Below are 16,701 nucleotides of genomic sequence, written 5' to 3' on the forward strand. Positions count from 1 at the left end.
CAGTTCCTGCAAGAGGAAGGCATTGATGCTATGGACTGGCCTGCCTGTTCCTTAGACCTGAATCCAATTGAGCACATCTGGGACATCATGTCTCACCCCATCCCTCAACGCCACGTTGCACCACACACTTTCCAGGAGTCCACCTCATCAGGAGCATGCCTAGGCATTGTAGGGCGGTCATACAGGCACGTGGAGGCCACACACACTACTGAGCCTCATTTGACTTTTAGGTCATTACATCAAAGTTTGATCAGCCTGTAGTGTGGTTTTCCACTTTGATTTTGAGTGTGACTCCATATCCAGACCTCCATGGGTTGATAAATTTGATTTCCATTGATAATTTTTATGTGATTTCGTTGTCAGCACATTCAACTATGTAAAGACAAAAGTATTTCATACGATTAGTTCATTCATTCAGATCTAGGATGTGTTATCTTTATTTTTTCGAGCAGTGTACTATTATACGTATATTTGTAATATACATTGGTTAAAAAATGTGTATATTTTTGTCCCTAAAGCAATTGTCTGCATGACATGTGAGGAGACCAAATACAGGGTGGACAAGCAGGGCTCTGTGCACCGAGGACAAGCAGGGCTCTGTGCACCGAGGACAAGCAGGGCTCTGTGCACCGAGGACAAGCAGGGCTCTGTGCACCGAGGACAAGCAGGGCTCTGTGACACACTCCCGGCTCACACATCAGGATGATTAACAAGCCAAGAGCCTACAAAGAGTCCTGCTTGTCTGGCCCTCACTTCCTGTAGTTGGACTCCTCATAAAGACACACAGGCAATAGCTGCAATGGCAGCATTTTTTTTACCCAAAAATACAAATTTTTTAATCAATGTATACGACAAATATACATACAATAGTGTTCTATACATTATATCAAACGTTTTTGTTAACGACAGGTACACTTTAATAGTATGATTAAGGCTCATTCACACATCAATACAGTCTGTGCAGAGCCTCTACAGCGGGCTGCAGATGGAGTGCCTATGGGTCCGCGTTATGAATCTGCCACTGTATGGTGTCTACAAGAACCATTATCCCCCCCTAATTATCATTATCAATGGTGATAACCTCTCTGGTCCTCAGGAGTAAATTGTGGCCCAGAGAATTCTATGGGATCTGTATAACAGAACCTGATAAAACTGCAATATGGCCTTAAAACTCATGTATAAACATAAAATTTGTGTTTAAAAGTTTTGAAATCTTAATAAAAAGAAAAACCTAAAAGTGCCACACGTGCAGCATACAACGCACCATCCTAAATAGAATCCTGTAATGTAAATAGGATTGTACTGTAGTTTCAGGCAGTCAGTAGTAATATTGCACCTGTGAGACAGCGTGTGCTTTATTTAAGACCCTATCTAATCTGTGCTCAGGCGGTGGGTTTTTCGCGGTTCCTGAAGACATGAATTCATCCTATAAACTCTGAGATACACGATGATGGATTCAAGTTATTAACTGATCACAAAGAGATGGATGGTCGTCTGCTCCCACTTATCTACATCATCATCTTGATTCATTTAAAGATAGGCCGTGCACTTAACAAGAGCAGTTAAGGTTCCGGTAGAATCAGCCGTATAATCTGAACCGCTGTGCTGCGCCCAAATCAATCAATACATTCACTTGTACGGGAAAAGGACTGTTAAGTACTTACAACCGAGGCCATTAATATTATTTAACACAACGTCCAAAGTTTTTAATAAGAGTCAAGGAGAGGCGAGTATTTTCTGCCGGATCAGATACCACGGTATAAAAACATTTCAGCTCCGATGTATTCTCTTCAATGAGATGTGCTTCTAGCCTCCATTATTACAGAAAAACAAAAGACTGCTCCGCAGGGAGAACAGATTCCAATTTTGTCTTCTATTTTTCTATTTAAACAGTGTTACAAAGGAAATCAATGCAGATAATTGCAAGAAAAAGTGGTTTGGGAAATTTTTCTGATTTATCAAAGAACAGAACTGAAAGGACTATAGAATTATAGTAACGCGGCTGGTGTGTGGCATGTACCCTACTCTACATTTAAAGCCGAGCCGAAGCTAATAGTTTTCTGATATTACATGTAACCTGCAATGCTGAATGCACAAACTTGTATTAATCACTTCAATGCCATCCATCCAAGTCATTATTTACTCTCTGAAACAGAACTTCATAGTTAATCTAGCATTTGAGGAGTTAAACTTGCAATGTGGATTACACAGGTATTTTTATATACCGTAGTTAAGCAATAAATGTTACATCCCATTCTTAGTTGGCTGTTTTCAAAAACTCCAATAGAGTTGTACAGAGCAACATGCCCAACCTATACTCAATACAACGACTACAGATTTCATCTTCTGCAAAATTGGGCCGGATCTCATACTTTCAAATACTTGTTTGTAATGTCTTGGGGAGTACCTGTCTAGGAGTAAAACAGTACAATGTATTTTCTGTGCACATAAAACAATATCCCCTTACCTGCAAGTATGACTCCAGTCCTTGTCGCCTTTGCTCCAGCACTTTAGGGATCCAGTTTCTTACATGCTTTGAGGGCATCTCTGGAGTTTTAATACTTTTCTTTAGCTGTAGAAAGGATTACACATCTTTAAAGTGAGCCATCTATTATAACCGAGTATCTTCTTTAAAGAGCAGTTTGGCAGCAATTTCTATAACATTATAAGGAATATGTAGAAATTGCAATTCCCAATTATATTGTTAGTAATGGCAGTGGTGAAAAATACAGAAGGGCAGCTGTGAGAAATTAAATTCATATCCGCTTCCATACCAGCTTACCAGGAAACCATATGATTACCTGTAGGGGATAACCTATTAATAAGCTGACTAACATGACATTTAATATAAAAAAGGTAAAATAAAAATGAAACAAAATGCTTCATTTAGCTGATGAATGGGTTAATTTCTTAAAACATGAAGGGCAAAGTTGGCCCACAATTCTATTCAATCAATGTAAATCATATCACTGTGCAAAAAAATCCACAAGTAATATTTAATTGTGTAGTTTGGCACGTTTCTGTACAGTGGTTCCTGTTATTCATTCTATGTATCATCCCATTCTACTGGTTCCCTGGGCTTTTCCTCTGCACAGCCTCCTTGTCTCATGAAAATATATACCGTAACTAAAGTACTATGTGTATGACTTAGGGATTCAAAGAAAAACTAGTAGGTAATCAGGGGTAATTTTTTATTTATTTGTAATAAATATTTAGGTTTAGGCTGCTGGAAAATAGAAAGTAAACCTTTACTTTTCTTTCTTGCCCCCCACTGTCACGGTCTCACAAATCCCAATCCTGTTGTGCAGCACTTTGTACCTTGTCTTATGGAAGAGGACAGATGTTGGCACAACCCAATACAACTCCTACTATTCACCTTCTCCGTATAGACAAGCGGGCAACATCATGATGTTAAGTCTGTTCTCATGGGGTGCTCAATCTCCAGATTGATAAGCAATATAATGAATCTTGAGATACAGTAAACCAGAGGCACTCATTGCATCTCGTGTGTGAATGAAGTTTATTTCTTCCGTGCAGATAAAAGTACAGCAAGACCGGGTTAGGATGCCACAAAGCAGAGCTGAGATGACAATGACTGTTTCACACCAATAGGATTTTCAGTCTGTTGAAACACCTATTGGTGTAAAACAGCCGCTGTCACTACAGCTCTGCTTTGTGGCATCCTAACCCGGTCTTGCTGTACTTTTATCTGCACGGAAGAAATAAACTTCGTTCACACACGAGATGTGGCAACTGCCTCTCAAGACATTGTACGTTGTGTTGGCATCCGCCAATAAGTAATCACAGCCGTGTTCTGCTTCAGTCCGTGATTGGCTGAGTGGGCAATTTCTTATGCAGACACCAACACAAATATTCGTCCCATAAAAAAATAAAAAATAAAGTTTGCTACTGCATACTGAACCAGGGCCCATTCATTTCAACGGGCAAAACTAGGTCACCTAGTGACTCTGTTCGTCCAGTTCCTGCTAATATGGGCAGACTTGACGGGACACAATAGCTTATTAGACCACACTATTATATTCTGTCAAATTAGCATACAGTAGCGGGAAGCAGCCTAAACTAACTCACTAGGTGAGTTAGTGACCAAGCACTTTGAGGACCAGAGAACCGGTATGATAACTATTACTTGCAAGTTTTTTTGCAGGCGATTTATGTTTTTTACATTTGATGAATGGAATCCCGGGCAACCTTAGCCTTTCATGTTTAAAGAAATTCACCCATTCACCAGCTGAATGAAGCTAGGGAATAAAGATTTTTGTTGACTAATATGGGATTTATCCTTATTTTATATATATATACACACACATTTGTTATTTGTTAAGTGTCACGTTGAACCAGCTTAATAATAGACTGGCCCCTACAGGTCATCATAGGCTATTGTTCCCTGGCCAGGAACACAGTGTGGAACCGACCTTTATAAATGAAGGAAAATGTTCTACATCTATATTACTATAATTTATATATCTCCACCTCATGACTGACAAACATAACAGCTTCATGTCTCCATAGAAATAACAGTCTTCAGTTTTTTTCTTTATTTATTAGCATCAAGGCAAAGACTGAATGCTTTTCCTGCACTTTATAAATGTGTCAAGCTTTCGAGTGTCCATCATCACAGCTGTTGGAGCCCATGACAGAGTAAGCGGGCGAGTGATGAATTACACTGGATGAGGACCGACAAACATGAAACAATACAGGTATTCGGCAGGGTGATGAGACCTAGCTACTGTGTGGGCGATCATCACATTTCACATCTGAAAGCCTTAGATTTATCAGGGACTTTACTGCTTTATAAATGTGGCATTATAAAAGATTTATTATAACATTCATTCCTTTCTGCAAAGTGTCACATATTACATCATCTTTAATTGGTTTAGTATATTTACCCGCACATGTTTGCTTATCACCATTCCAGTCAAAAGGTTACAATGTGGTGTTGCACGACTTTGGTAGAGCTGCAATTTGGCTGTTAAAAAAAAAGCCAAACTGCTGAGAAATTAAAAGTACCTTATTTATCGGGGTATACCACGCACCCTCATTTTACCAAGGATATTTGGGTAAAAAAAGTTTTTTACCCAAATATCCTTGGTAAAATGAGGGTGCGTGTGTGTGCATGTGTATACCCCAATACACTGTTTCTGACCCCGCAGAAGCCCCCAGGAAAGGCAGGGGGAGAGAGGCCGTTGCTGCCCTCTTCTCTCCCCCTGCCTTTTCTGGGGTCTAGAGCCCTACTGCCGCCGCTTCTCTCTCCCTGCTATCGGCGCTGCTGCCCCAATACCTCCCCCATCCCCTGTTTTATAATTACCTGTTCCCGGGGTCAGGTCCGCGCTGCTTCTGGCTCCGGCGTCTCCTGTGTCATTGCTAAGTGCTGTGAAGCGCAATGACGAGTGACGTCTTCAACGCAACGTCATTGTGCAGCGCATAGCAACAACGCAAGAGATGCTGGAGCCAGAAGCAGCGCGGATCCCACCCCGGGAACAGGTAATTATAAAACCGGGGATGGGGGAGGCAATGGGGCAGTGCCGGCGGCGGTCTCTGGACCCCAGGATAGGCAGGGGCAGAGAAGCGGGCAGCGATGGCAGGTCTCTGGACCTGAAAAGGCCACTGCAGTTCATTGATTTAAAGCGCCCGATTTAAATCATTGACCTGCAGCGGCTTATCGGCGTATAAAACGCAGATAGACTTTAGGATAAAAATTTTAGCCTAAAAAATGCGTGTTATACACGGATAAATACGGTAACTTACATTAAGGCCAATGCTGGCAAAAATATATATATTTAGTTGTTTTGTCATGTCAAAATTGCGTCAGGGTGGATCTCGCAATGGGATAGGGACCAATTTACCAATTTGAGTATACAGCGATGCAATATGTGCATGTGCTATATGAAGAAAGTCATGTGACCAAAGTGGGAGGGACTGAGGAGCTTTTAATGATAGTTCGTTGAGATAGTTATGCGTAAAATTATTCAGGATAACTTTCCTTCTCATTCTGGGCTTAGGAGTCCAGTGAATGGTCAGTGATTGACCGCCTTCCCTGTCTGAGCATGCACACACAGATAGGTGTCAGTCACCGATAGGACCACCCACTGGACTCCTAAACTCAATCTAAGCAAATATTTAATTTACTAAATGTTTAACCAACAACACTATACGTCGACCTGCTAACCTCTGCATGCTCTATAACATATGCTGGTGGATCAGACTACTTGTTCAATGTTCCCTCTAATGTCAGCTATGTGTTATGGTCATGGGGAGACATTGGAGCTGGCTTGTCACATAAGAATGTCTTCAGACATCCAGTGAACACCATAGCACGGACAGTATAAGAATAACTATTTACTGTCAAATGACATGTGACAACATCACTATAACAAATCCGGTCCGGTCTGCTTACAACTTACCTTTTTATGGAGTGCATGAAATTCACTATATCTCTTCTCAACGAAATGCTTTCTCCCATTGACTAATACTTCTATTCTAAAAACCTGAAAACAAAGAAAACCAATTGCATGTTACTAAATTGACCATCATGCATAAGAATATATATAATAGAGGTGTGTTAAGTATACAGTACATACATATCTGTGCATATTAAAACCACACCGAATGCCCACTGCAACCAGTGGTTGTTATAGGTTATAAATGATTACAGTATCACCATGAAGTCCAGACCACTATCACCTACCTATAATGGTGTTTTTTTTTTTTTTTGGGGGGGGGGGGGGGGGGGGGGTTATATCTCATATAATAATGTTTGATCATGTTAAAATTTTCCGAGCTGGTTGAGAAAAATGAGAATTTTAAACTTGACTGACTTGGCAACTGCTTGAGGTCTTACTTTGAAACGATATTTGTATGAGCCTGAATTTACTATATTTCCTTTAACAAAAGGTTTCCTGTAACAAACATAAAAAATTAAATATAATTTTTTTTAAATTAAATAATCATTTAAAAAAATGGATCCTACCCATGTTACCGGGTATCCACTGCTCATTGCTTCCTAATGATGTCTTGACATGCAGGATATGCCAAATTAGCCAATCCATAGCCAAGGGAGGTGAGCATTTTCTGCATGTTGAGGCATCACTAGAAAGCAATGAGCAACTGATACCAGGTGCAGTCATAATGGCAATGCATCTAGCTAGTGAATATTCCTTTAACTTTTCAAGGCACCCAACTTCTTAAACCCCTTAAAGGGGTATTCCAGGAAAAAACTTTTTTATATATATCAACTGGCTCCAGAAAGTTTAACAGATTAGTAAATTACTTCTATTAAAAAATCTTAATCCTTTCAGTACTTATGAGCTTCTGAAGTTAAGGATGTTCTTTTCTGTCTAAATCCTCTCTGATGACACCTGTCTCGGGAAACACCCAGTTTAGAAGAGGTTTGCTATGGGGATTTGCTTCTAAACCGGGCGTTTCCCGAGACAGGTGTCATCAGAGAGGATTTAGACAGAAAAGAACAACCTTAACTTCAGAAGCTCATAAGTACTGAAAGGATAAATATTTTTTAATAGAAGTAATTTACTAATCTGTTTAACTTTCTGGAGCCAGTTGATATATAATAAAAAGTTTTTTCCTTGAATACCCCTTTAAGGACCAAGCGTTCTTCAGTTTTTAAACTTTTGTTTTTTCCTCCTTACATTTTAAAAATCATACCCCTTTCAATTTTGCACCTAAAAATCCATATGATCGCTTTTTTTGCGCCACCAATTCTACTTTGTAATGACATCAGTCATTTTACCCAAAGATCTACGGCTAAACAGAAAAAAAAAATCATTGTACTACAAAATTGAAGAAAAAATGCCATTTTGTAACTTTTGGAGGCTTCAGTTTCTATGCAGTACATTTTTCGGTAAAAATGACACCTTATCTTTATTCTGTAGGTCCATACGATAAAAATGATACCCTACTTATAGATATTAGATTTTGTCGTACTTCTGGAAAAAATCATAACTACATGCAAGAAAATTAATACGTTTAAAATTGTCATATTCTGACCCCTATAACTTTTTTTATTTTTCTGCATACGGGGTGGTATGGGGGCTCATTTATTGTGCCGTGATCTGAAGTTTTTATCGGTACCATTTTTGTTTTTATCAAAGACTTTTGAATCGCTTTTTATTCATTTTTTTTATGGTATAAAAAGTGACCAAAAATACGCTATTTGGGACTTTGGATTTTTCTTGCGCATATGCCAATGACCGTGCGGTTTAATCAATATTATATATTTATAGTTTGGACATTTACACACGCAGCGATACCACATGTTTGTTTTTATTTTTATTTACACACTTTTTTTTTAAATGGGAAAAGGTGGGTGATTCTGATTTTTATTAGTGAAGGTGTTAAATCACATTTATTAAGTGTTATAGCTCCCTCTAGGGTCTATAACACTGCATACACTGATTACAGGCACTGTTTAATGCATTGCCATAGGAATGCATTGATCAGCGTTTTCTGCGCTTGATTGCTCAAGTCTGGAGTTCAGGCTTAGAGCAATCAAACGCCGATTGGACAGCCGGGAAGAAGGTAATGCACCTCCCGCTGTCCTCACAGCTGTTCTGGATGCCGCGATCCCGAACAGCTCCGCTGAGCTAGCCGGTATGGATTTCTCCCGTTTTAGATGCTGCAATCAACTTTGATTGCGGAGTCTAAAGGGTTAATACCGGACATCAGCCCGATCGGCGATGTCCGGTATTAGCCGCGGGTCCTGGTTGCTGATAGCAACCAGGACCCAGCAGTTACAAAGCGCGCTCAGCTTCTGAGCGCGCTTCACAGATCAGGAGCCGGCCATGGACGTAAATATACATCCGTGGTTGTTAAGGGGTTAAGATATTTTTAATTTGGCTGGTAAACCCCTCTTATATACAAGATCCAGCACATCCTAAATATTATTGGGGTTTTCCAGTCAAAAATCATTCATTCTCTATCCACAGGATAGGCCATAAATCGATGATTGGTAAGAGTGCCAGGTGTCGGCACCCACCAGTCAGTAGAGTGACATGGCCACTGTGCCAGAAATTAATGGTGTGCGCCAAAAGCAGACTCCATACACCAGTGTTTCCCAATCCCAATGCATGACGCTGTTGCGAAACTACAACTCCCAGCATGCCCGGACAGCCTTTGGCTGTCCGGGCATGCTGGGAGTTGTAGTTTTGCAGCAGCTGAATAAGGCATACTAGTTGAAAAACACTGCCATCCCCTATTTGTTGTGGTGGTGCTGGCAACTCCAGAGCAGCTCTCATTGAAGTACATTGAAGCTGTTCTACAATAGGCATATCATTAGTATTTGGTCATAAAACCCCTCAAAATCATCGTCAGTTTAGAAATAATAACTGAAAAAACTCTGTAAAAAATACTTTATGTAGATTCAATGGGGGAGACTTATCAAAACCTGCCCAGAGGAAAAGTTGCTGAGTTTCCCATAGCAACCAATCAGCTCGCTTCTTTCATTTTGCAGAGGCCTTTTCAAAAATGAAAGAAGCAATCTGATTGGTTGCTATGGGCAACTCAGCAACTTTTCCTCTGGATAGGCTTTGATAAATCTCCCCCAATGGATCTACATAAGCGCTTCTATGAGAAGATTCACCTTTGCTGGCACTTTTCTTAGGGTGCATGCACACCACGTTTTTGCAATACAGTTCCTGTATCACGTTTTTGATGAAAAACGGATTCCTCAAAACCTGACTAAACTGTATCAAAAAGTGTGTACAAATTTTAACCCATATACGGTTGAAAACCGTATACGGTTTGAAAAAAGATGTCTGGTTCCATCAGTTTTTTAAGAAAAAAACGTATACGTTTTTAACTTTTCACTCCATTTTGAATAAAGTTTCACTTGTTTGATTGAAATTCCAAGAAAAAAAACTGAGCAAAGTCAAAAACCGTATGGTGAAAACCTGATTGAACAGTACGCACATACAGTTCTGTACGGTTCCCATGTAAAAAAAACAAAAACGTATACGGTTTAATATAGTTTTTCACCCGGACCAAGAAACGTGGTAGACTACAGTTTTGGGTACGGGTAAAAAACTGGACAAAACTGTATGAGATGCAAAACAGACTAAGGCTGCATTCACATCTCGTTTTTGCAATACTGTTGGCGAATCCAGTTTCTGTTAAAAAAACGTATGTCACCGGATCGAAATGTTTGCAACCGTATATGCCTCCTCACATTTTGAAACTGTATAAGGTTTAAAAACGGATATACGTTTGCATACGTTTTAATACGTTTTTCTTGAAAAAAAATATATGCGGTTTTAAAGTTTGTCAACATTTTAAATAAAGTTTTGTTTTTTTTGGGGGGGGGGAAATTCAATAAAAAAAAAAGAAAAAAATGAATAACCGCATTGTGCAAACCGGATGTAACCGTATGCACATGCGGTTACATACGGTTACCATAGAACTCCATTTTAAAATAACCGTATACAGGTTGGATACGGTTTTTGACCGGGACACAAAACCGTAGTAGACTACGGTTTGGTGTACCATTAAAAACTGTATACAACCGTAAATGATGCAAAACGTACACAACCTGATGCTACGGTTGGCATACGGTTTACAATGAAATGTCTATGTATACGGTTTGCACTACGGTTCGATACGTTTTTTTTTAATCAAACCGGATACGGCAACCGCATTGCAAAAACGAGGTGTGAATGCAGCCTAAACCGGACGATGCGTTTGGCATACAGTTTACAATGTTAAGTCAATGCATACAGTTTTCTATACGGTTCCATACGGTTTTTAACTTGAAACTGTATACGGGAACTGTATAACAAAAACGTGGTGTGAATGCAGCCTAAACCGGACGATGCGTTTGGCATACAGTTTACAATGTTAAGTCAATGCATACAGTTTTCTATACGGTTCCATACGGTTTTTAACTTGAAACTGTATACGGGAACTGTATAACAAAAACGTGGTGTGCATGCACCCCAATATAGACTCATTGTATTAGTAGAAATATTACTATACCTTTATTACTCAGGCAACCCCTTATGAGAGATGAAGGTAAAGCTGTAGCAGAGATAATTCTTGGCGCATAATACCGGTTTTGTTTATTGCACTAGGATTCGATCACTTCACTGATGATGTCACCGATGTGACGTAATAATAGCCATCAGATCTGCACCCCTCTATCCTTATGAAGCCTATAGTGATTTCCCCACAACTGCTCTCTTCATCATTACCACTTACAGGTCATTGCAGTAATATAGGAAATGACAGATGATACATTTCTCTAATCTATAAGCTAACGCTCCTCACAGAAACAGACATTTGCATCATAATAATGCATGCGTCCATGACATGACAGGTTAATTTTTCTGCGACCTACACATCCACCCCCCCTCCTTCACCTGGGGCCACTCATATCACTTAGCATGTCCAAAAACAATGTGCAAGGCCATGTTTTCCGCATGTGACATCTATGACAGAACTTGCTGATACAGGCGACTACAGGAAGGTTACAGGGCCAGGAAAGTGGGATCTGCAGACTGACTAATTGGTAGGCAGCAATATGACACGGAGGTCGTGGGGTCACGGCGAATAACAGGTGACACGCTAAACAGATGGGGTCTCCTAAAAAAGAAAAAGGGATGCAAGGAAATTGGAAGGCCACGTTATAACCCTATCTGAGATGACAACCAATATAGCGTTCTTCAAACAGTCAGCTGTCAGTGACCCTATCTCCAGGGAGTTCTCCGAAATTTCCCTATTAAAGGCGAACGTCAGGCTCTACAACGGGTTCATGTGCCTGTGGCATGAGGCTGCCTGGAAATAGCCATGAAAGATGGTTTATCAGTTTAGACCTGTAATAAGTTATGTACTTTTCATGTTATAGCTTCTCACTATTTAAGATCCCTGTTTGCTGTTAATGAATGGAAACACACTTTGGCTCCTTTCATACTGACGTTTGTGCCCCTCAGTGTACCGGCCGTTGGGAAGATAGCGGGAGAAAAATTAGTGCACGTCATTCCTTTTTCTCCCGCTATCATAACAGGACTTATAACTGACGATAGAGGAATCCCATTCAAGTGAATGGGATCCTCTTTGCCCGTTATAACTCCAGTTTTGCTCCGTTACAGTAACGGATATTAATGGCAGCCAAAGTAGAAAAAAAAAAAAAAGCCATTAACATCCGTTTGTAACGGAGCAACAGTATAGTGTGAAAGGAGCCGTACATGCAAAGGCTGCAAGCCCATACAGCCTGAAAGACTGCTACAATGTTTCAGTGTAGGCAAAAGTGGCTAAGTGGATCGAAATGCAGAATTCCGATCGGAAATTTCATAGTGTGAACCTAGCCTGACTTTTCCTTCTTTTTGTGATACATGGAATGCGGAGAATCTGCCGTGTGAATGGGTCAGCGGAAATTCCATTTATCATAATGGTAACTTCATGTAGCAGAAAACATAACCCTAAGGCTGTGTCCACACTGCAGAAAGGTGCCGCAGGTGGCTCGGAAATCATTGACGATAGGACTGTGCGGACGCGACGTGTCATCTCTATAAACGGCGATGCAGTCCTGCGGAATTCCACCCAGAATAAACATGTTCCTTTTCTGGGCAGACGTCCACCAGCGAAATTCCGCAGTATACAAAGAGCAAAAAATCCTACTGAAAACAATGAGACTTTGCTGCAAGCGGAATTCCTCCATCTGAATGTCCAGGGTGGACAAGGCCTTAAAGGGGTACTCTGCCCCTAGACATCTTATTCCCTATCCAAAAGGGGGGGGGGGGTCCTGCCGCTGGGGACTCCCGCGATCTCTGCTGTGACACCCCAGATATCTGGTGCACGGAGCGAACTTAGCTCTGTGCCGGATTACCGGCGATGCTGGGCGATCGGCGATGCCGGACTGAGGCTCAAAACGTCACGGTCACGCCCCACTCGTGATCTCACGGCTGTCATGCCCCCTCCCATAGACTTGCATTGAGGGGGCATGGTCGCGACATCATGAGCGGGGCGTGACCGTGAAGTCACGAGCTGCACCCGACGCTTTAAACGAACGACCGGTGCAGCAGGGGGATTGCGGGGGTCCCTAGCGGCAGGAGCCCTGCGATCAGACATCTTATCCCCTATCCTTTGGATAGGGGATAAGGTGTCTAGGAGCGGAATACCCCTTTAGGGAAGGTCCACATGAGTTAAATTGCAATCCCATGTGAACTTCTTCTGAGGGGTCTGGAGTCCTTACAATATTAAAGAGATATCAAAAAGAGAGGCTTTCATTAACACTTTCCTAAAAGCTAATTGTGTCACCAGAAAATGCTTATAACAACCATACCGTGATTTTTTTTTTTTAATCCATCGAAATTGAAAAAGTGCAGGCTATGTCAACTTACAATGTGAGGAAATTGGTTCACATAATCTAAAGAGCCAAAGTAAAGCTTGAAGAATTACATGCTGAAAAACAAACACTGGCCTAAGGAAACGTCTATGCGTTGTAACAATTCTATCTCCCGGCAAATCATTAAGAATATAGCGGGGTGCATTAAGAACCATACAACTGCTCGATAATATGCTATGACATGGACAAAAACTATACATTTATTAGGCTCTGTTCATATCTGTGTTGTTTACCTTTATATCAGACGCCACAATGCCAGATTGATCACATGACCCACATGAGTCTATCGCGTTCTGCCAAGGTGGCCATACTGACAGATTAATAATGCTACATGGTTTTTCCCAGCTATAGATGACAGAATCTAAGACAGTGGCTCCTAATGGAGCCTTTGATGCAAATGTGAACATGGCCTTAAAGGTGTACTCCGCTGCCCAATCGTTAGGAACATTGGGTTCAGAACGCTTGGAGTGGACGGCGGCGGGTCGTGACATCATGATCCCGCCCCTCGTGACATCACACCCCGCCCCCTCAATGCAAGTCTATGGGAGGGGGCGTGACGACGTTCTTAAAAACCGCTGGGTGATGCACAGAAATTGCGGAGTTCCCAGCTGCGGGACCCCCACGATCATACATCTTATCCCCTATCCTTTGGATAGGGGATAAGATGTCTAGGGGTGGAGTACCCCTTTAATAAAGGCTTGTGCACTTCTGTTACCCCACACGACTTCAACCAGAAACATGCGACCACATGACTATTATACAAGAGGGTTCTCAAAGATATAAGGGTTAATTCACATTGTTCTGTCACCCAGTTCTTTATCACCAGTGCCAGACAGGACTGATGATAAAGCGGTGCACACGGAAATGCTACATGGAGCGTTTCTTTGTCCGCTTTTTTGTTGAGTACATGTGAATGCCATGATGGAACCTTGATGAATTCTACTAAAGTCAATGGGGTCTGTTGGGAACCTTCGACCTCTGGAAGGCAGGGGATACAGAACTGGCGCCATTTTTCTGCTTCTATGAATGGTGGTGTGAACCTAGCTTTAGCCAACAGCAAAACTGATGCCAACAGACATAAAACTGACTCTGTAAGATGGGGTCAGCTTTGTCATCAGTTTCTTTGTGTTTTTTTTCTATACGGGAAGGAGAGAATGGATGGGCAGACAGGTGGTCCTGACCGTGACTTCAATGACAGCTTCTCAATGACTACATCCGATCCTTGAACTAAATAGTTTTTTTTTTTTTCCCTCAAATGCATGCAATGAGATTTAACAGACTGTGAAATACCAACAACGGAGGTCCTGAATGCCGAGGTCTATGCCACCATGAAAAAAATAAAATAATATTGTTAACGCCTGAAGAAAAACAATGACATTAATATACTGTAACAAATACCCAAAAATACAACAAACAAAATGATAAAATACACTGAAGGAAAACTAATCTGAGCATGCTCTCCCCTATGTATCTCTGTCAGCTAACATCTGGATTCAGCATATTTATCTCCAGCGCCTCAATTCATTGTGTATGAAAAAAAAAAGAGGCTCAGTTCCAAGAGATTTGGCATTGATTTTCCCCCCCAAACAAAGACCATTTCTTGCTACATGATCTATCATAAGTAGACAATTTGTACCTTGGCTTTGCTTTAGGAACAATGACTCTTAGGCAGCTTTAGCAAGTCAACATATTTTGTGTTCTACCAGCTGTTCCTTCCAGTCACATGTAACCAGGAAAACTAGAGAAATGAGTGGGTATAACTGTTCACATTATTTGGCGGAAAAAAACTATGTATATTTTTACTAAAATCAGCAAATTACAAAGGATTACACAACCACTGACATGTTAATGAGGTCGGCCTGTGAAGCATGACTTAACATTTAGGCTACATTCACACTACAGAATTTCTGAGCAGAATATTTCATGGAAATTCCGCTGCAGCAGCCTCCCATTGTTTTCAGTGGGATTCTGCTGCCCCTTTCCGTAATAATTCCGTACTTCGAACAAGCCAAAAAAAATTAACATGTTCATTCTTTAGGTAGGTCCTAAATCTTTCATTTCTGCTGCTGAATTTTTTCAGGCGAAACTTCAACAGTGTGGACATGGCCCTTAGAGCAGCGTTTCTCCAACTCTCAACATTCCCTGATCATGGCTGATGGGAGCTATAGTTCAAAAGGAAATGAGGCCCAGCGCTCCGGATGTGATAAAAGCAGAAGAAACTTTATTGAAGCATATTTAGGAACACACACACACACACACACACACAGGATACAAAATGCCGACACAGCCCCTTTAAATCAACTGGTGCCAACTGGTGCAAGAAAGTTGAACAGATTTGTAAATTACTTCTATTAAAAAATCTTAATCCTTCCAGTACTTATTAGCTGCTGAATACTACTGAGGAAATGATTTTCTTTTTGGAACACAGAGCTCGCTGCTGACATCACGAGCACAGCGCTCTCTGCTGACATCTCTCGCCATTTCAGGAACTGTCCAGAGTAGGAGAAAATATCCCCATAGAAAACATATGTTTGGACAGAGGTGTCAGCAGAGAGCACTGTGCTCGTGATGTCAACAGAGAGCACTGTGTTCCAAAAAGAAAATAATTTCCTCTGTAGTATTCAGCAGCTAATAAGTACTGGAAGGTTTAAGATTTTTTAATAGAAGTAATTTACAAATCTGTTTCACTTTCTGGCACCAGCTGATTTAAAAATAATATTAATAATAAAAGTATTCCCCCGGAGTACCCCTAATAAATTCTCACTCACTGTGTACAACAAGGAACATTGAGCTAAAGAATTAAATAATCATGAAAAGTTTTTGAATTAGGAGAATCATCTCCAATAGTTTTTCCCTGCACCTCATTAGAACAATGCATGTCCCTACCAGAAATGAACCAGCAACCAGAGAGATTTCTTCCTCAATTTACCAAAAATTATAGCGTGACTTCTATCTAAATCAGTTCTGCTGGCGGCCCGACACCTATTTACATGAGATCACATCAAGACGTCTTTACCTTGATAAAATGCAGATGCCACTGTGTATCAGGACAGCACCTGACTCTCTGCACAGACAGTCCAAAACAGTTTTCTTGATCCCTCTCAACCTGAAGTCTTGTCAATATATGGATTGTCTTGCTTTCTAATTCAGTGAAAAATCTAGTTTTCTATTAGTCTCTGCCTTTCTAATTTTCGATACGGCGTTACTAAATGTAATTATTAAGGGCAGATTCAAGAAAGCAATTACTGAGCTACTAGTCTGTATCTGCAGAGTCTTAATACATAGAGAGGAGTCTGAAGGCATCCACAGAAGAGGTTAGGAAATTCTGTATG

General features: G+C 40.9%; 1 protein-coding gene across 2 annotated transcripts in view; it reads right to left on the reverse strand.

Annotated features, from left to right (window-relative positions):
* SNX24 (sorting nexin 24) overlaps positions 1-16,701 on the reverse strand; it is a 111,729-nt gene that overhangs the window by 37,214 nt on the left and 57,814 nt on the right. For both annotated transcript variants that reach the window (XM_056537343.1, XM_056537344.1), the window contains exons 2-3: positions 6,423-6,506; positions 2,468-2,572 (exon numbers count right to left, since the gene is read on the reverse strand). In XM_056537343.1, coding sequence (XP_056393318.1) covers positions 2,468-2,572; positions 6,423-6,506 — 189 coding nt within the window. The remainder of the gene's footprint in view (positions 1-2,467; positions 2,573-6,422; positions 6,507-16,701) is intronic.

Source organism: Hyla sarda, chromosome 1 (assembly GCF_029499605.1).
Source record: "Hyla sarda isolate aHylSar1 chromosome 1, aHylSar1.hap1, whole genome shotgun sequence".
NCBI classification, from domain to species: Eukaryota; Metazoa; Chordata; class Amphibia; order Anura; family Hylidae; genus Hyla; species Hyla sarda.